At 34.9% G+C, this 20980-nt stretch overlaps 1 protein-coding gene across 1 annotated transcript in view; it reads left to right on the top strand.

Annotated features, from left to right (window-relative positions):
• CNTNAP2 (contactin associated protein 2) overlaps positions 1–20980 on the top strand; it is a 1742807-nt gene that overhangs the window by 1007733 nt on the left and 714094 nt on the right. The window contains exons 14-16 of the mRNA XM_017502914.1: positions 6097–6125; positions 6830–6852; positions 20913–20936. Coding sequence (XP_017358403.1) covers positions 6097–6125; positions 6830–6852; positions 20913–20936 — 76 coding nt within the window. The remainder of the gene's footprint in view (positions 1–6096; positions 6126–6829; positions 6853–20912; positions 20937–20980) is intronic.

The following is a 20980-nucleotide window of genomic DNA, read 5'->3' on the forward strand; positions in this document are numbered from 1 at the left end:
AATATTTTTGTACAGCTGTTTGTGTTTCAAGCTAAGTGTTATAAAATAACAATTATTATTAAAAAATAAAATTTATCAAGTAAAAACTTATAGTAAGCTAAGGTTAATTATCAAAGAAAGAGAAAAAAGTTTCTATATATTTAGTGTGGCCTAAGCATACAATGTTCATGGAATCTACAGTAGTGTACAGTCATGTCCTAGGTATTCACATTCTATCCCTACTCATTCACTGACTCACTCAGAGCAACTTCCAGTCCCGTAAACTCCATTTTTGTTAAGTGTCCTATATAAGTATGCTATTTTTTAACTTTTATATTATAGTTTACTGTATTTTTTCTATGTTTAGATACACAAATACTTACCATTGTGTTGCAGTTGCCCAAGGTATCTGGTACAGCAGCACACTGTACAGGTTTATAACCTAGGAATAATAGGCTATACCATTTAGCCTAGCTGTGTAGTAAGATATACCATCTGGGTTTAAGTATACTCTATGATGTTTGCACAATGATGAAATTACCTAATGACACATTTCTCTGACCATACCCCCGTTGTTAAGGGACCTATGACTAGATATAAAATAAGATTTTACACAGCATCTTGTTACTTCATATAATAAAATGCAATATAAAACTTTCAAAACAAATAAATACACTTATTCCACACAGATGTTAATGTGAAAATCATATTTCATCAAAAATGTATATTGCAATGTTAAAATTAACAGCCTTGTAACATATCATTGCATAGGTCCCTAATTAATTTTCTTAAAATAAAGTCCCAAAGTGGAATTCTTGTGTCAAAAACTATGTATTTTGTTAAGGCTTTTGAAGACTATTGTTAGGCAATATTGTATCCCTACCAACCATATGCTACCATCATCCTATATCTTTACCCAAGCTGGATGTGAGAATTCTTATTTAGGTCATTGTGACACTGGTTTATTGGTAGGCGTTATGGGTAGTGAAACAATGACTCCAACTCACTTCCCAGCCAGCCATCCTGATGGGGCTCTGGGTGCCCAAGCAAGCCCCAGCCTCTGATCTTCATGATAGATTCCACTCTTCTTTTGTTTCCCATTGGCACCACCATTGTCCATCTCCTAGAGTCATCTCTTGGTCTTGTCCATCCTTCCAACTATCAGATCATGACTGTTTCAGGCTTGGAGCCTTCCCCTAATATTTCTTCACTACCATAAACTAAACTGTGTTTCCCATCCTAAGTACAAATATTTCACTAACATCTGTCATCTCTTTGTGAAGAGGTGACCTAGGCTTTTGCTTTCTCTATGCTGTTCTGGAAATAGGGAAACTTATATTCTCCCTGGATCCCATCTTTTAGAGATGGCATTACTGGTCTCATATTCTGTTTTCTTTCACATATTGAAACTTTGGTTATTAATAGCTTCTGACTAAAGTGAAAATGTAAATGTGTAAAAAACATATGGGATAATGTGTTCCACAATATTCAAAGGAAAGCTCTGAAACAGTCCTCTATAATTCTGGATTTTCTGTTTTGTGTGTGTGTTTTTTTTAAATTTCTGGGTTCTTGAGTCCATGTGGTCTAAGTCCTGCATCAATCCAGAACACACAGCCGCAGTGATAAAAGTCCATGTTCCAATTCACCAGGGGTGTGAATGCCCTTGGCGTTCTCCTTCTGATAGGGATAGGAGACAGAGAAATTCTAGTCAGAAAAGAGTAGATCCCCAACAAAACCCCACCTTAAAGCCTGGGACCATGGTCCAAAGTAAGAACTTACACCCCTATTTCCTGTTCAGCTCAAATATTTTCTTTTCCAAAACCACCTGGGGCCCCACCTCATCTTGTGCCTATGAAAATCCCATACTCAACCACAGAGAGAGGTAAAGCAGCTAGATCTAGGAGACTATGGCTGGATGTCAGAGAAAAGCAGCTTGACTTCAGAGAAACAGCTTGATGGCATAACTTTGGAGAAGAATCTGGCTGGAGGTAGGCTTCAGGAGAAGATTACCTTCCCGCACCATTCCCTTTTCAGCTCCCCTTCCCACTGAGAGCCACTTCCATCAGCAATAAAATCCCCCACATTTGCCATCCTTCAGGTTGTTCATGTGTCCTCATTTCTCCTGAATGCCAGACAAGAGCTTGGGTGCCACTAGTGTGGATACAAAAGGCTATTATACTTGTCCTTTGCCCTTGCTGGAGGGCAGCAATCTCATGTTTAAAGGCAGGGGAACCACTGAGCTGTTAACACTCCTGCCATCCATGGATGGCATAGCTAAAAGAGCACTGTAACACTCCCTCTGGAGCTTCAGGGGTCATGGGCATCCCCCCAGCCTCTGCCATGGGCCTGCATGAAGTTCCCCCCTGCTAGTCCCCAGAAGCACTCGCCCCTGGCTCCTACCTCCACTTATCCATGTGCTCTTTCCCAGGAGAGGTGGAGCACAGTGGGTTCAAGTGAGTGGAGTTGGCTCCTCCCAGCACCAAAGCAGCCGGCTGATTCCAGCGTTTGCGCACTCCAGTTTTCACCTCATTCACTAACATGCTCTCTCCCACTAGGAGTTGACAGCTGTGGGTTAGGTAAATGAGGGTTGCAAGTTCCATGAAGGGGTCAGGGAAATATCCTGCTTCACTTCCATCTGGAGTGAGTGCTCTGTAGAGTGCTCTGACAATAAGAAAGTGTGGAGGAGGACTGGGCACAGGCTGAACCGAGCTTCTTGAAGACGCTGCAGCTCTCAGAATAACACTGAGAAAACTGGTCTTCCAGCTATAGACACAGACTCAAGAACTCCATTTTTTCAAGTTATAGCTCATGAAAAGTTGGTGTCCAGTGATGTTCATTTGAAAAAAGAAATGTTGTAGCCAAAATAACGAGATAGATTTCTTTTTAGAACTTATAATAAAAGTTTTGAATTTCCTGAAAGTAGGATGCAATACAGAATGTTTCCCAAGTTGTCTCCATGGAACAGCTAACAGCATGTAGAATTTGATTCGTAGTCTGGAATAGGAATCTTCTTCTATTTATGTCTCCAAATCCTAAAAATCACTGTTAAGAAAAAATCACAGAATCATAGAATCACAGCACTAATATTTGCTGTGACACGATGATAAAGCTCAAGGCCAGAGATGTTTTGTGGGATTTCCTAGTACTCCAACTTCAAGGTTCACACTGTTCACTCACTAATTTGCTCCTCTGGCTGTGATCAAGATCCGAAAGGGAAGGAGGCTGATTCAAATAGAATGGCCCCAAAATAAGAGGGATGGTGTGCATTTATACCAGGATATGGGATATACCTGCTTACAGGACCCTTTATGCAATCTCCAGTTCATTAACTGTAGTAGATATTGTGAAGATATTCTCAAAAGAGGTTATATTCCCCCAAATTAGGGAAACCCTAAGGGATTCTGTACCTCCTTTTTGTAGAGAATTTGTTAGAAAATCAGATACTGGTCTGAGACAAATGCTGATTTGGACACTCAAGAGATTTTTTTTAAGTCCTTTAAAATATCAGAATGAAATCACTGAAGGCAGTCCTTAGCTTTATGATGTGCTATATTCCTGAACAAGATCGTATACGTTGAGATGATATGTCAAATCTGATTTTTCTACAGGAAAAAAAATGTAATTTAGGGAGATATAGTTCTAGCCATGTTCCTAATACCCAAATTATCAGAATTATCACAAATGATCTACTCATTCAAATATAAATAGCCTACAAATACTATGTTAAACTTTCTAAATTTGAATTGTTTAAAAAAGATATCACAATAAAGTCATAAAAATTGACATTTATTACCCATCAGAGGCTTTTGATCCAGTATTAGAATATTAGAGGGTGCTAAACTCTTATCGTTCTTATAAACTGTAGCATTTAATTATCTGTTTCAGGAGGGCATGTGGCAAAGCATGGCAGGGAATACTTTTAGAAGGTTCATGGAATCCAGGAAGAAAATTCTTCTGGAAACTTTAGCCTCAATTCTCAACAAACCCTTCAGAGAGACTTACAGCTAGTAAAAAACCCTTTTGCAAAAGTGATCCAGGGAAACTCCACTTTGTTTCTCTGGCTATTTCTCTGTTGAAATATAGGTGTCACACATGTCCCATTTTAGATGCTCTTCAGACTTCAAAACATTACCTTCCTGCTTTCAGGGAGCCATTTCATCAGCTTTTGTACTGTGTATTCACTGTGGACCCTGCTGTTATGCAAGGTACCACCATGGCTAAAAATTCAGAAGACCATTCTTATTTGCACTGATTTTTTTTTATTTGATCTTTCACCGTGTTGCTGCTTTTGTTTCAACAATGTCTCAAAGCTTTGATTTGATTGCAGCTGGATTCAAAGATAGCCAAAACCAAGTTTGATCTTGAATTTCCTAAATTAAAAGTATTTCATTTAAGAGCTATGTACTATACCTTGTCATAATAATGAACAGGAACCATTACTAGAGCTTGTTTTTGATTTTTTCTTAACAGTCATTTTCATGATTTGGAGACATAATTATATGAAGATTCCTATTCTAGACTACAAATCAATGGATTTGATCCTACTACATATTTGCCAATAAAGAGCAGTGTTATCAAATGAAGCAATTGGCCTGTCTAAAATTTGTTTCATTCTGTAAATTCTACATGAGGTATGATTTATGTAGCCAAATGGCCACTTCGCTACATTGCTGCGTTTTCAGTTGTTGGTCTTGTCTAGAAGGAAAAAGCAAAGCTGTAGAAGTGCATGAGTTAGTTGGAGGTAATTACCATGTAACTGATTATCATTCATGTTCTAAGCACTGTGCTATTACATACATTATTTTATTTAATCTTTGCAACATCCTAATTCCTATTTTTCAGCTAAGTAAAAACTGAGACTCAGAATAGTGAAGTAATTATCCATGGAGAGGGAAGATCCGCAGTATAGATTAAAGTGGAATAAATCTAAAGCTCATCCTCTTTCACTATAGCATGCTGTTTTCTCACTATATAAGAAAAAAAGTAAACTCATTATTCTATTACCCAATTAAGAAAATACTGTTCTCTCTTGCTCAGCTGTCTGCTTTACTTAGCTCCAGTGGAATCTAAATTAAATGCTCTGCTGTTGATGATGTCAGTAACACTTGGTGATACTTACCATAGTTCTGGGGAGTGAGTGGGAAGAATAACCAAGACTGGAGATGGGAACATGAGATTTTGAGACACAGACCTACTGAAATGAGACTGTGTTTTCTGTTAATAATAGAGTTTAATGGATCATTGAAAAATCAGAAGTTGTTTTCTGAAATACAGGAAGCAAATGCTACCTATAGTTCTTTATGACTTTCAAATTAAAAGATAATTTTCAATACATGTTAAATGGTACAAAAATCAGTGGGGCTTTAAAAAATTCCAGCCTTATACAATAAAATAATAAAGCATGTGCCAAATATGTCTGAATACTATTAAATGTAAATGGTGTATCATTAAATGCTGTTTAGGAGAGGTATGTTAAACAAGAGGTATATTATACATTGTAGCTATGATTGTGATGATTTACTTTTTTTAATTCTAGAGGAAATTTCAAACTGTGGAATATATCAGTGAAAAGGAAATGAATAATGCATCTAACTAGCATGAGATACTAAGCCTCACTCCCGTTGTGGACAGACAATATACAACAAAAGATTTTGGTGAAAAGATGTAGGTGCTATTTAAGTGGAGGGTATTCTTTGTTGAAAACATATCCAGCAACGTCTGAATGCCAAATGAAAGACTTTACAGTTTCATATCTCCTTAGAGAGCATATTTTTTAGTTGTTGTTTTGTTTGGGAGAAAATAGCAGTTTAAGATTTACAAACCACTTCATTTGCAAACTGCTATTACTATAGTTTCTGCCTCTGAAAATGTTTAAAGCTGCAGGCAATAAAAAGACATAGTATTAGAGTTTTTGCTTATAAAGAAAGCCCTCATTCTATTGTAAAAAATGAGGAATATAAAAATACAATATTATTTATAGAGTTATTTATATAAGTAGCAGTTCAATGTGCCTTGCTGAGTCTTTGAGATATTAAAAAGCAAAATATCTGAGAAAAAATATTTCACATCATTGTTTAAATGCAATAGAGATCAAGAGATTATCTTCATCATGATAAGATTCAAAGAAATTTACATGGGTAGTTGGAGTTTGTCCATAAATTTATTCCTTATTAAAATATAAACTATAGATTGTTGGTTTTTTTTCCTCAAAGGAGGTAAGGTTAGATTTTTCACTATTTCGAGTTGAGATTATTTGGTTGATAGCTGAAAATTTTATTTTAGCATTCAATTTTTGTTCTTTGAACTTTTTTTTATTTTAGTGTATCTTACTAAAAATTATGCTTGATTGGCTCTTTTTTTTCTTTTCAATTTTCCCATCAGCTATTGATCTTAGATCTTCATTGACGGATGTGTTAGTTTCCTAGGACTGCCAAAACAAATCACCACACCTCTGTGTCTTAAAACAATAGAAATTTATTCTCTCAGCCGTTCTAGAAGCCAGAAGTTAGATATCAAGGTATTCTTAAGGCCAAACTTCTTTCACAAAGCTCCAGGGAAAAATCCTTCCCTGCCTTTTCCATATTCTCGTGGCTCCAGGCATTTATTTGCTTGTGGTGGTATCACTCCAATCTCTACCTTCATCTTCACAAGGTCTTCTCCTCTGTGTCTCAAATCAAATCTGTTTTCTCTTATAAGAACACCCATCACTTGACTTAGGGCCCACCCAAATCCAGGATGATTTAATTTTGAGATCCTTAACTTAAATCTGTCTGTAAAAATCCACCTTCGCAATTTCCACATAAGGTCACATTTCCAGGTACTAAGGTATATTAGTCAGGGTTCTCCAGAGAAACAGAACCAACAGCATATCTAGATGACCTTTGTGGGAGACTACTAGTATCAATCCTGGTTCAACTCTAATAGTCTGAAAATAATGAGGGCTGATACCTGAGGGCAAGTGCTCAAAAAGAAAAAAATTTACTCCTTCTTTGCGTTGTTTTAAATTCAGTCCCTCAATGGATTGGATGATTCCCACCTGCATTGATGAGATAGTCTTCTTTACGCACTGTACTGATTCAAATGCCAATTTCTTCCAGAAACACCTCATAAACACAGCCAGAAATAATGTTTCACTAGCTACCTGGGCATCCTTTAGCATAATCAAGTTGACACGTAAAATTAATCATCACACAGGGGTTAGTGTTTGGGCATGTATCTTAGAGGGATACAGGTGAATATATTACAAGATGTCAAAAATAGACTTTGGAGTTAGGCGAAACTGAGTGAAACGCGTGGCTCTGCCACTCACATTGAGGAAATATGATCAAGCCCATAATCCCTTAGAGCGTGGGTCCCCTGTTAAAAATAATGATAGTTTAATAATTATGATGATACTAGCTTTATACATGTTGTATTAGATAATAGATACTGTGCAATGTAATATGTATAAAGTAATTGGCTCCCTGCTTTGCCAGTAAATGACTATAGTTATTATTATTCATGTCAATGGAATTACTCTAAATCAATACTGATTTTATTTTAAACATAAAATATTGATTTTATTTTAAACATAAAATATTGATTTTATTTTTTTTATTTAGAGTAATTCCATTGACTTCAATTTCAATAGAGTTCCTCTTTTCTTTTTATGCAGCAGAAGTTACAAAAGAGAATGTGACATGAATCATGTCTATATTGAAAATAGAAATATGATGACTAATTTTGTTTTAAATGAAGAATGTTTTCTTATGGAGTTGTAAGAATTAAATGGAAAAAAGTGTATGTAAAGTACTTAGCAGTTAGTGTTTAGTGTTAGCTACTATTATCAACAATTTTCTAAAACCTGCTAAGGTTACAGTAACCATGGCAACACAAAGTCTATTTTACGTAATTATACATTTTTCTCAATTGACAAAATTGTACTTATTTACTGTATACAATATATTGCTTTGAAGTCTATATACATTATGGAATGACTAGCTCTAGGTAACTAACAAATGCATTGCCTCGCATAGTTATCATTTTTGTGGATATTTTACATTCATTCTCTTAGCGTTGTTTGATAACGTATTGCTAACCATAGTCTCTGTGTTGTACAATAGACCTCTTTAACTTCTTCCTTCTATCTAACTGAAATTTTGTGTTGTTTGACCAGTATCTTCCCAACCACCATCCACCAACTACCTTAGTCCCTGGTAACCACCATTCTATTCTCTACTTATATGAGATCAACTTTTTTAGATTCCATTTGTGAAGGTAATCATGCAATATTTGCTTTCTTTGGTTGGTTTGTTGTGCTTAAGATAATGTCCTCCAGTTTCATCCATGTTGTCACAAGTGGAAAGATTTCCTTCTTTTTCATGGCCGAATATAGTACTCCACTGTATATACATACCACATTTTCTTTATGCATTCCCCATCCATGGATTTCATATCTCAGCTATTGTGAATAATGCTGCAGTGAACATGAGACTGTAGATATCTTTTTGACATAAAGATTTTATTTCCTTTGGATATATACTCAGTAGTGGGATTGCTGGATCACATAGGAGTCTGTTTCATTAATATTTTTAGGAACCTCCATGCTGTTTTCAATACTGGCTAATTTACCTTATTACCAACAGCAGATGAGGGTTCTCCTTTCTTCACATCCTCACCAACACTTGTTCTCTTTTGTCTTTTTGACGTTCTGAGAAGTATGAGTTCATGTCACATTGTAGTTTTAATTTGTCTTTCCCTAGTGATTAGTGATGTTGAGCATTCTTTCATAGCGCTATTGACCATGTTGAGAATCCTCTTTAGAGAAATTCTGTTTAGATTCATTCCCCATTTTTAAATTGGGCTATTTGTTTTCTTTGTCATTGAATTGATTGAGTTCCTTGTTTATTTTGGATATAAACCCCTTATCAGATGTATAGTTTGCAACTATTTTCTCCCATTCTGTCGGTTGTCTCTTTACTCTGTCGAATGTTTGTAGAACAGCCTTTTATTTTGATGCAATTCTATTTGTCTAACTTTGCTTTTGTCACTTCTGCTTTTGAAGTTATATCCAAAAATTGTTGCTCAGAAAAATGTCACAAAGTTTTTTCTATGGTGTTTCAAGTAGTTTCACAGTTTGGGTCTTATATTTCAGCTTTTACTCCATTTTAAGTTGATTTTTATGTGTGGTGGGAGATAAGGATCTAATTTCATTCTTCTCTATGTGGATATCCAGTTTTCCCAGCACCATATATTGAAGAGACTGTCCTTTCTCCATGGTATGTTCATAGTACTTTGTTGAAAATTATTGGCTGTAAGTGCACAAATTTACTTCTATAGTTCTTATTTCGTCCCATTGTCTTACATGTCTGTTTTTATGTCAGTGTCATGATATTTTGGTTACTATACTTATGTTGTATATTTTGAAGTCAGGGAGTGTGATGCTTCCAGTTTTGTTCTTTCTACTCAAAATCACACACTCCTTTTTAAACCTCATCATCCTTTAGGGTATATAATACAATTGATAAATGCACAGATATAATTTCATGCCTTTTCAAATAATTGATAGCCAAAACTTGATAACCAATCACAGTTTTACATACTAACTGGTGATTCTTTTCTAACTTTTCCTGAATCTTATTTTATAGATACATATTTCTAGATGTTACATGAGCCTTCAGTTTAACTCATCAATATTCAGCTGTCCAAAAGTCCTCATTGCCTTGCAGCAGTTTTTCCCAATACTAGGGCCATGTTCTTAGCTGGCTTTGAAAATGTTTTGAAGATGCACCTTCTCCAGAAATATTTTGAGATTGATCTCCCCAAATATGAATATTGCTAGGATTATTTTACTAATAATTGAACTTTCTAGTTGTTTTCTCTTTGTTATATATGTATATATCTTTTGTGGCATTGATTTTTTTTTATTTTACTTTAGGTTCTAGGGTACATGTGCAGGTCATGCAGGGTTGTTGCATAGGTGCATACATAACCAGGTGGTTTGCTGTGTGGCATTAATTTTTAAAGTGCTTGATTTATGAGTTATTTGCTATGTTAATCATATGTCTTTAAAAGTCTTGGGTTTGTTAATACTGTCTTCAGTGACTACAGAATGCAGACTTCTAACTTGCAGATAGGATTCTGCATGGATTCTCCAGAACAGGGTGCAAAAAATGGCAAGATAACAGCAAGGGGAATCACTTGCTGTAGGCAGTTTGGTTAAAATTCTTCTCCTTTAGTTCTTATATACACATTATAATTTGCATTTTAATTTTAATGTCTTCACAACTATGAAAGCATATTTAGCTAATGAGATCTTTGTAAACAACCATATGTTATTTTGGTTTATGAAATTTAAAGAGCAATTAAAAATACATATATTTACTACTTATAGGTGAGAGTACGAATGACTTTAATCTGCAAAGTGTGAGTCTAAGGAAAAAGCTAAATTAGAGACGTGCTGAATGATTTTATGGAAGAAACTAAAAGCACTTTGAAACTTTTCTTTGGAAAGCCATGGGGCCCAACAATGCTACACATTGAGCCTCGCCATAATTAAATCAAAATACTCGAAAATCATATTTCAAACCTCTTTTCAACAAGTGTACTTACCTTAGAGAAATCTTCAAAAGAAATATGTGGTATGTTTATTTTTAATGAAAGCATGTCATTCTTTCTCTGGTGACTTATCCATTTTTATCAGTTTCACTGTGAAGAGCAGTGATATATGAATGTGATAACTTAAGATGACATCTTACAGTGCAATCCATTATCTGAAAGATTTAAGGAAAAAGCTCTCTGAAAACATAATTAAGAAAATAAATGTTTTTAGAAATATCATAAAGATCTTTTATGGTTTTGGTTCAGGAACATCCATTTCTGTAATATCATATACTAAGGAAATAGTCTGCCAGTCACCTAAATAACGCTTGTATTTTGATTTTTCTTGGTTTGGCTTCTCCACAAAGAAACTGAAACAAATCATTAACAAGGAATAAGAACAAAAAAGAGTCTGAAGTTTTTTTAGACATAGATTGAGGAAGTAGATTAAAAGGAGACTCAGAGAAAAGTGACAGTGTTTTCTAAAAATATGGCCATGTTGTAAATATGTATTTATTTTCTCACCAATAAAAATAGGCAATATATTGTTTATTGTCCGGATAGTTGGTCTTGACTTTGTTTTGGCTCCTGATTCTTGGTCCAAGTCTAAAGAACCAATAAAAATCTTTTGGTCGACCTCATAACTACCCCAGGTTGACCCCATTTCAGGAGCTAAAGAATCTCATTGTTTCAACAGATTCCCTTAAACTTTGCTTTGGAATGATATTATTTATTTTCTGTTTGCCTTAGTTGATTTAAGAAGTCTTCAGTATATCAGGTCAGGATCATAACATACAGATGCAGAACTCATTAAAAATAAACCCCAAATCTAAAATCAGGATTGCAAAAAGGACAGAAGTTAAATCAACCAAAGTAAATTGTTTAAAATACACTTTCTTAGATGTGCTTATTCAAATTGGTCAACTCAGAATACTAGTTTGTTTTTTTTTTAATTCCACTGGTTATAGATTCTAAATTTAATCCCTTTCTTCTTGCCTTAAACTGTGATCTGTAACCTGTGCCTTCACTCAAATCCCCATTTCAGCTGCTTTCTGCAAACATCAAATAGCAATGGGTGATATGAATACTGTATTAGACTTGCATGGGTCAGAAACAAAAATGTACGTGCAAGTTCAGGGGACTGACTATGTGTAGCATTTCTGTAAGGAAATATGAGTGTGAAGTACAGAGAGAAAATCTCCCATCATCAAGTTCCTGGACACTATGATACTGCACTCATCCCACTATAATTCCTTAACTGTATAGCAGCTACTTTTCACCTTTATAATAACTACGGTATTTCTTTTTTTTTTTTTTTTTTTAGACAGAGTTTCACTCATTTTACCCAGGCTGGAGTGCAATGGCGCGATCTCGGCTCACCGCAACCTCCGCCTCCTGGGTTCAGGCAATTCTCCTGCCTCAGCCTCCTGAGTAGCTGGGATTACAGGCACCCACCACCATGCCCAGCTAATTTTTTGTATTTTTAGTAGAGACGGGGTTTCACCATGTTGACCAGAATGGTCTCGATCTCTTGACCTCGTGATCCACCCGCCTCGGCCTCCCAAAGTGCTGGGATTACAGGCTTGAGCCACCGCACCCAGCCTAACTATGGTATTTCTAAAGGGCCACTACAATAGCAATGAGAATATAATCTGTTTTTCTTGATGGTGATATTTTTCATCAAGCATATCAAGACATATGAGGAGTGGTATTTAAATTACTCAGCCAACAATATATCCTGGGCTTAGACCAGAATGAACACCGGCCGAAGTGCTAAAGCAATATATTGGGGCCCCGGCTGCTTCTGAGATGTGGGGACTTTTGTGAGGTCTACTCTAGGGTACATCTGGAGTAAATTCAGGAAATTTAAGCAGTAGATGTTTACCAATTGTACAAAAGTATTTCAACACCTGAACTGTTGTGGCCCATACCAGGGTATGTTCACTAACGACCAGCCATGGACTTTGCAAATTTAAGCAAGCAGACGTAAAATGAAGTCATACAGTCATTCTGATGTTGTTTCCATTAAACATGCTCTCTCTTTCTCTCCCTGTCTCCCTCTTTCTATATAATTTATTATATAATACATTATCATAAATAGTATGTATAATAATAAATAGCATCAAATAACATCTATAAAATATATAATAACATCAGACATATTCTTATACCCAATTAAATTTTTATTAATAGTATAAACATACTCATAAGGCTGGAGTGCAATTAATGCTTAATTAATATATATGTTATATAACTTTTATAACTAATGTATAAAGACAGAATATTTGCAATAACATTAGAATATTTTATTATTATATTCTTGTTTAGAATTGTTTTCAAAGTCCATTTCTGTTCCACATAAGAAAATTCACTGCAGGTTTTCATAATCGTAACTCACATGTTTAAAAGAGCAAGTTTCATCTGTATAAGATCATAGACCAAAGAGCATATTTGTAACCATCATTGGTTTTTTTTTGTCTGTTTCATTTAGTTTTTATAGAAATACAATGGATTTGGCAGCTCACTGTAAACACTGTGAAAGGGTGAAGACTTAAGAAGATTTTCTTAAATCTCTAAACTGCTGAGAGCTTCCTAGTATGACAAAATGGTGTCCTGTTTTAGTACTTAAATGAATATCATTCTTCATGAAACACTCCAGTTAAACTCAGTGGGCCACATTTGTACTTTGGGGTGTAAAGACCTTAAATATTAACCCTAGGAACCTAAAAGCACACCAGAACTTCCTGCAACTTTCTCCCCTGAATCAGATGGAGTTTGGACCAGGAAAAGTTTTACTTCTCTTCCCAGTGAGTCTTGTTTTAGAACTCTCCAGGGCAATGAGCTTCTCTGGTTTATCTTCCATCTTGTTTATTGTACGTAGTCTCTGACATGTAGAAACGACTTAATAAAGGTTTTCTGAATTCATATAATTCACCTCCTGAAAGATATCACCTGATAATCTGAAAAAACTATCTTCTTAACAGAAAGTTACTCTTATATCTGCTTCTATAGATACAGTAGTCTCCCTTAACCACAGTTTTGCTTTCTGTACTTTCAAGTACTTTCAGTCAGCTATGGTCTGAAAATATCACAGTATTTTGCAAGAGAGAGAGATTACATTCATGTGACTTTGATTGCAGAATATTGTTATAACTGTTCTATTTTATTATTAGATATTGTTGTTAAGATCTTACTGTACCTAATGTATAAATTAACCTTTATTATAAGTACATATGTATAGGAGAAAACATGGCATATGTAAGATTTAATGCTATCTGTGGTTTCAGGCATCTACTGGGGTCTTAGAACGTGTCACCCATGGATAAAGGGGGACTACTTTGCTAGATTTGGTGAAAAGGCAGGCTATTGGAGAGATCTTCTGAAAAAAAAGGAGATAGGAAATGTTACTGAAGAGAAATAGAAAGTATTTTATTAAGTTACTAAAAGCAAATGTTACTAGAAGGCATTAATTTTTTGATATGACTAGGTGAGTATGTGAGTGGGGAAAGACCTGTAACTGGAATAAAGAGATGAAATTTTCTGTCTTTTAGTCATTCCTCCAGTACATAAACTGCTAAAAAAATAATGTATATCACAGCAATGTAATAAAGGATTACCATGAAGAATTTTATGAGATTAAGCTGCAGTTAATTTCCTTATGCATTTAAGATTAATAAACTGCTAATTAGAATATGCAAATAAGGCTTCCTGAAACCTAAAATATATTTCCTAGCACCTTACCCATAAATCTCATTCAGTAACTATTTTGCTATGTAATTGGGGAATAACAGATTGATGAGCCAATCTAATTATGTGAAATTTACATGTGTATGGTATTTTATAATAAAGGACAGGAACTAATGCTAAAGTAGAGGAAAGTAGCTGTAACATTCATTACAGTTATTAATTATAAAATTTAACTTAGTTTGAAAGTACTTTGTGCCATACAAACTATCAGCCATACCAAGTACTCTTACAACACATCTGGTGCATAATTGTCGGGTGAGACTGAGCCCATCAGCAATTATAGCAATTATTGGGACTCTTACATTTACAGCTCACACACATCATACCCAAGCACATATTTCTGGAATATTGCTGATCATCCAGGGACCTAGATAACAACTAATTGCCTCATTATGCAAAGTGGGAAAGGTATTCATATCTCTTACATCTTCCATTCTACATTATACACATAGAAATGCCTGTTTGATAGCAAGCAACACATAAAAGCATATCAGAATTATTTTCATTCCCAGTTAAGGTTTTTTGGTACTGGCTTTGATTTTTCAATAAAGTAAACAGCTTCATGAGGCTGGAGGATATACAGCAATTTGAAAGCTCTTATGGCTAAAAAACAACTAAAGGGTTTACACACACACAAACACAATGAAGGAATTAGGGAGGACTCTAATGATCATACTATTTATTACTTTGGCAAAATACCAAATGGAGTAAGAATTAAAATCCTATTGAAACTTAATTCAACTGAGTGGGTTAGAATGCTAAGATGCATTTGGGGTATTTTCTTTCATTTAATATATGACATTTACTAATACATTCAAGTAACAAAAGTTATCTTTATACACTCCACCTGTACTCTGTGTATTTGTCCAAAATTCCCATGAAGAACAAATGTAATTAATCCCCATTTAAACAGGTAAAAAATGAAACTTTGATATTTGCAAACTGCAATTTGTAATTGATAGTGAGAAAATGGAAACTGCAGCCTTTGCAGTATAGTTCTGTGTTCTTTCTACCTGCTTATTACCAGATCTATGTGTGTGAATAAAATTCAACAAAGAAATACCTAAGAAGATCAGTTTTGTGGGCATTTATAGCAGGCTTAGTGAAAATATGATATAACCAAGCCTGCCATATTAGACAATTACCTCGTCCATATTAGATCTCTTTCAGTCTTTTCAGAGCAGTTTGAGCAAATAAATAAAAACTTGAGGAACACAAAAGATGGCTAACTAATAAATATGGCACATGCATTGTAATATAAAAAAGGAAGAATTCTCAACTTGTATGTACACACAAGCTTTTTTTTTTTTTTTGAGTATTCAATTAGCACAATAACCCTACGGAATCCATTACTATCCTATCTTCACTGTGAACGGAGTAGAAAATGTGGCTCCTTTCTCTTCTTCTCTTGTTTTTTAATGACTCCCAAAATCCATGGCACTCGATGTTGATGCATGACTCATTATTAATGTTTTAACAGAGTAAGTCCGATTCACATTGTAAAGGCACAAGTAAATTGAAAACACACCTTTTCATTCTTTGATAATTTCTCTAGCAATGGATGATAAAAATAGATCATGCTGATTTGAAATTCCTGACAAAAACTTAAAACTGCTTTTACCCTGTCTGGTATACTATTATTTTATTTTAACCGTGAGAAAAGTAGTAATGAGATCATCCTATTTCAACTATGTGACTTTAAAGAGAACATGACAGATACAATTTTTAAACGAATTAGGCTGTTTTCTGAAATACTAACCAAGTTTGCCATTTCAGAATAAAATGTTACAAGAGCTGCTTCTGGCCTTAATGTGCCCTTATCAGCATGTGTGTTTTTAATGTAGTTAAGGTTCAACATTCATTCCAGCTTCATCTGTAGATTGTCAGTATGCTTTATCACTATGGATTTTAAACACATTGAAGAAATAATTCCTTCCTCTAAAATTATTAAAGCCCGTAAAAGGAACTTTAAACTTTCAAAGAAATAGTTATTTTCAAACATAAACAGCACTTTGTGTCTTGACTTTCAGATTCCTATAGAAGCCAATAAGATAAATTTGATTCAATGGGAATTCTTAATATTGGCCAAAATATTACATGAACAATAATATAGGAGTCCCTCTGTTATCTAAAATTATACTATTTTATTACTTTAGCAAGTTCCAATAGAATAATCATTGATGGCCCAGAGATGTCACATGATCCTGAATTACTTTCTAAATTGTTACATATATGCAAGAAAATAATAATGTTAACTGCATCAGGGTCTATTCTAAGTTTCAAGGAATTGGTAATACAAATATCCTATATAATCTAGCATTCTTCCTAAATATTTGATCACTTGCGACAACTACATTGAATGAGACTTTACCATACTTTCTTTAAGAAAAGGGGAAAACACAGCTTAGTTAGCTATTGATGAAACCTACTAGAAGAAATTAAAATTCATAAGTTATGATTTATCACAAAGGACATTGGCTGTTACTCATTGTGTTTTATGGATGGGTAGATCATTTCCTTTTCATGCAGCTTTTTAAAACACAACCAAAAGTGAGAACTGGTTGAAAGATACCTTTGAAACACACTTCAGTTTATATTGTTGACATAAGAGAATCTGAAATATCATTTCTTCACATCCTATTTCACCTGTCATTGTCATCTCAAAAATCTATTCCCTCTTGCATAAAATCGCAGTGTTTAAAGCTATAAAGGCAAGCACAGCAGTGAGGAAATTTTCCCCTGGGTCTGTTTGCCATATGCTTTAAAACAGAACTATTTGAACACCAAAATTAGCATTCCTGAACTTGTGCAGAGAGACTTTTGTTTTCTTTTCCCACCTGCATAAGGGAAACGAATTCAGCCTTGCAGAATATTCTTTGAATTTGAAAACCTTGCTGAAAAATCATTTTTATACTGCAGAGTGATGACTCTTGCTACCTTCTTATGATTGAAAGAGTTTCAAGAGACACAAGATGGACTTGACTTCTCTTGGAAATATAACTCAGAGTGTTCAAGAGATTTAGAAGCTATTCTGTGACTTTCTAGGTATTCACTTTTAATCATAAGCAAAATATATTTCAGATCCAAACAATGGTGACATCATTCTTTCATTCATTCAAAAAAAGAGTAGATTATGTTTTCACTCTGTGTCTCCTTCACAGATGTTCTTGGCACAGCAGATAACACAGTGAACAAAACAGAAAATAACCACCTTATAAATCTTATATTCTACAGGGGGAATCAAAAAGCAGAAACATATACATACATGCATATATATGCACATACATAAATTTAATAGCATGACAGTTGGTAATACTGCCATGGAAAAAATAAAGCAATAAAAAGGAATAGTGAGTTTAAGATGAGGTTTGGAGGGTTAAAATTTGAACAAAAATTAGAAGGAGATTAGAGTACAGAACTAATACTATCTGGGGGGAAGACTGCTCCAGGTTCTGGAACTAGCAGGTATAAAAGCCCTGAAACTGGAATTGGCTGAGGAAGAGCAAGGAGGACCATGTGGCCAGAAAGAGAAGCTAAGTAACCAGGAGTGGGGGGACAGACTTATTGAGCCTGTGTGCAATTAAAGGGGACATTGGCTTTGAGTGAGAGGGAATGCCATTGGTGGCAATGAAATGTTAAGCAAAGCAATGAAATGTTCTACTTAAAAAAAAAAAAAAAACTTTAGCTGCTGTACACAAAGAAGTAGAGGTGCCAGTTAGGAGATTATTGAGTATTTTAGGAAGAGATGAGAGTGTCTTAGAGCTGGATGATAGTGATATAGGTGGTGACAATCAGATTCTAGATATATTCCGAAGTTTGAGGCATTTAGCTTTTGTATCAAATATGAAATATGACAGAAAGGATGAGTTGACGATATTCCATTTGAGCAAGGAAGAAGTTGCCATTTACTAAGATACAAAAGAATGTAGAAAAAGAAGTCTTGGGGAAAATGTCAGAAGTTAGCTTTAGAATCTTGAAGTTTTAAATTCAAAGTAAATATCCAAGTGGGAACATTGAGTAGGTGATTGCATATCTAAGTGTGAATTTCAGAGAAAAGGTATATATACTAGACATATACATGTGGATTTTGTCAGTGTGGAATTGGTATTTAAACCCAGGGGTCCAATTACAATCACCAAGAGAGTAATGTAGATAGAGAAAGGGAAATGTTTGAAGACTGACTCCAAGGCTTATAGTTTGTAGAGATGAGAAAAAACACAAAAGAAGACTGAGAAGGAACATCCAGTGAAGTGGAAGTAAAATCAAAAGAGTTTAAGCTGTCCTGGTAGGAGGATGGATGTCTCTGCTAAAGTGATGCAATGACATTGTGAATGTAATACATTTGAAAGACACCAAGAGGAGAGATACTGGAGGCAGTAAAGTTTTGCTTAATATAAAGCAAGGGAAAGGGACAGTAGATAGAGAGGGATAGGGTAAAAAAAAAGCCATATAATTTTTAAAGAGAGGGTTATTAATGGATACAAATTTACAGTTAGATAGAACTGTAAATAAGACCCATTCAATAGCCCAGTAGGGTGACCACAGTTAACATTTATCTATTGCTAGGAGAGAATAATTCAAATGTTGCTAACATAAATAAAAGATAAATATTTAAGACACTTGATATTTTGATTAACATAATTTGACCTTTACAGTTTACATAAATGTATCAAATTATCACTTGTATCCCAAAAATATGAACATCTATTATGTATCAATTTAAAAAGTTGGCTAAAATAGCAGTACTTTTGTTGGAATGAATTTGCAGGGAGAAAAATAAATGATGATGTATGAGAAAGAAGAATTTCTGGAGAATTAAACTTGTGCAAGTAATTATGGAATATGGTGTACAAATGGGTGTATTGCCTTGTATAAAAGTAAGGATCGTTTATCCAGAGTGGTAGGAGAGGTCTATGGGCTCATTCACAGGTCAGCTTATGAATATTGTGATGAAGGCTTTGGGATGTTTTTTCTGATTCTTCTATTTTCTTAGTGAAGTAAGAAGCTAAGAATGAGAAAATGTAGAAGCTTAAGCAGGAAACTTTAGGCAATAGCAATCAAGGAAAGAGGGAGAATGAAGGAAAGAAAAAGATATAGGAGATAGGATGGCCAGATGGCAACAGAGGCTCCTATGGGCTTAAGGGTCATGAAGACCATGCTTCATATTCTTATTGTTTTTCTAGAGCCATATTTGCCATAGGTAAGAGGAGTACTTTAACCATTGTACAGAGATTCTCCAACTATATGTAAGACAGCAACAGAGTAGCAAACACAAGTAAATAAATGTAATGACTAATTATGGGAGAGGAGCAAATTAAGAGCATGAGGAAGAGAGAGAAGGCAAAAGGCAGAATCAATACATTGTAAGTTCTAATGCTGAAGGTAGGGTACTAAGAGCAAACTCTCATCTTCTCTGTAATAACATCCATATTTAAGCAAAATCTGTGTACACAAACATTATGATGAGTATAGCATCTTCCGTTTTCCATTGAGAATGATTCTCATCCATTTGTGCTACTCCTCATTTTGCAAGGAGGACTGGCTTATGTTGGGAAATCTTAATGAGTATAAATGCTCTGTATATAGTCCCTGCTGACAGAAGCTATGTCACTGATGGAAGAATGTACTCAATGGTAATGCGGAGAAAGGGCTACGTGACATCCTCCACCAACAACTATTTTTCTATTCCTCTCTCTCTTTAAATATTTTGCCTTTAAAGAATATATCATCTTACTATTAGACCCATTCCTGAGAAGGCTGTTCTTATCAGCAGACATTGCTGGAGATAAAGAGAGAAATTGTAGAAGAGAGACCAGTTATTAAAGAATAAAATGTCAATAGCTCAAAAGAGAGACTTAATTTTAAAAAGCAAAGCTAAAAATAACAAAAATAGAAAACAACACAAACAACAAAACCTCTAAAACTATAAAACACCTGAAAGAGTACTTTTCAAAGGAAAGCATGCATACTAACTTCACATTTCCACCCCTGTTTATCTCTCCTACACTGGAACCTCACAGCTCACATGGCTGCCTTTATCCTGAGTATGATAGCTCAATTTCAAGAATAGCCTATCAGGTCACAAACCATAATTGATCGTTCTGTGCTTCTTAGATTCTGTTTGCCTGGAAGCAGCTTTCCTTTTAACATTATTTTTCGCCTCAAGATGGAAATGGAAAAGAAGAGAATAAAAATGCTAGTCTTAAGACTGAGAGGTTTCATACCGTGAGCCTGGCACCAGGTTGGGCGTGAATCATAGGGAAAAGTTAGAGGCCACACAAGCTTCTGTGGTTATACTATACGGCAGAGAAGAGGGCAAATTAAAGCGGAGGGCAACCTTACAGGAATTCTGTGAACAGCTGAATGTTATAACTGTTGTGAATACCTGGATCACCTAACTTAGCCAAATGAAACTCACTCATGAATTCCTTACTATATACATGTCAGCATTTTGAGGTTTTAGTGATTTTCTTAAACAACATAATACTATCAAGGGGTCACTCAAAATGCAATGCTGGGAATATTGTAAGAAACAGCTATTCCCCTTATTTAACCAAATTTTCCATCACAAACTGCATAATTCCAAGTTTCTATATCTTATTCAACCCTTGGGGAAAAACCGGTACTGGAATGTAACATTACCCCTGAAGTATTACAAGATATTAATTTTTTATTT

This window comes from Cebus imitator, unplaced genomic scaffold (genome assembly GCF_001604975.1).
Source record: "Cebus imitator isolate Cc_AM_T3 unplaced genomic scaffold, Cebus_imitator-1.0 Scaffold304, whole genome shotgun sequence".
Taxonomy (NCBI): Eukaryota; Metazoa; Chordata; class Mammalia; order Primates; family Cebidae; genus Cebus; species Cebus imitator.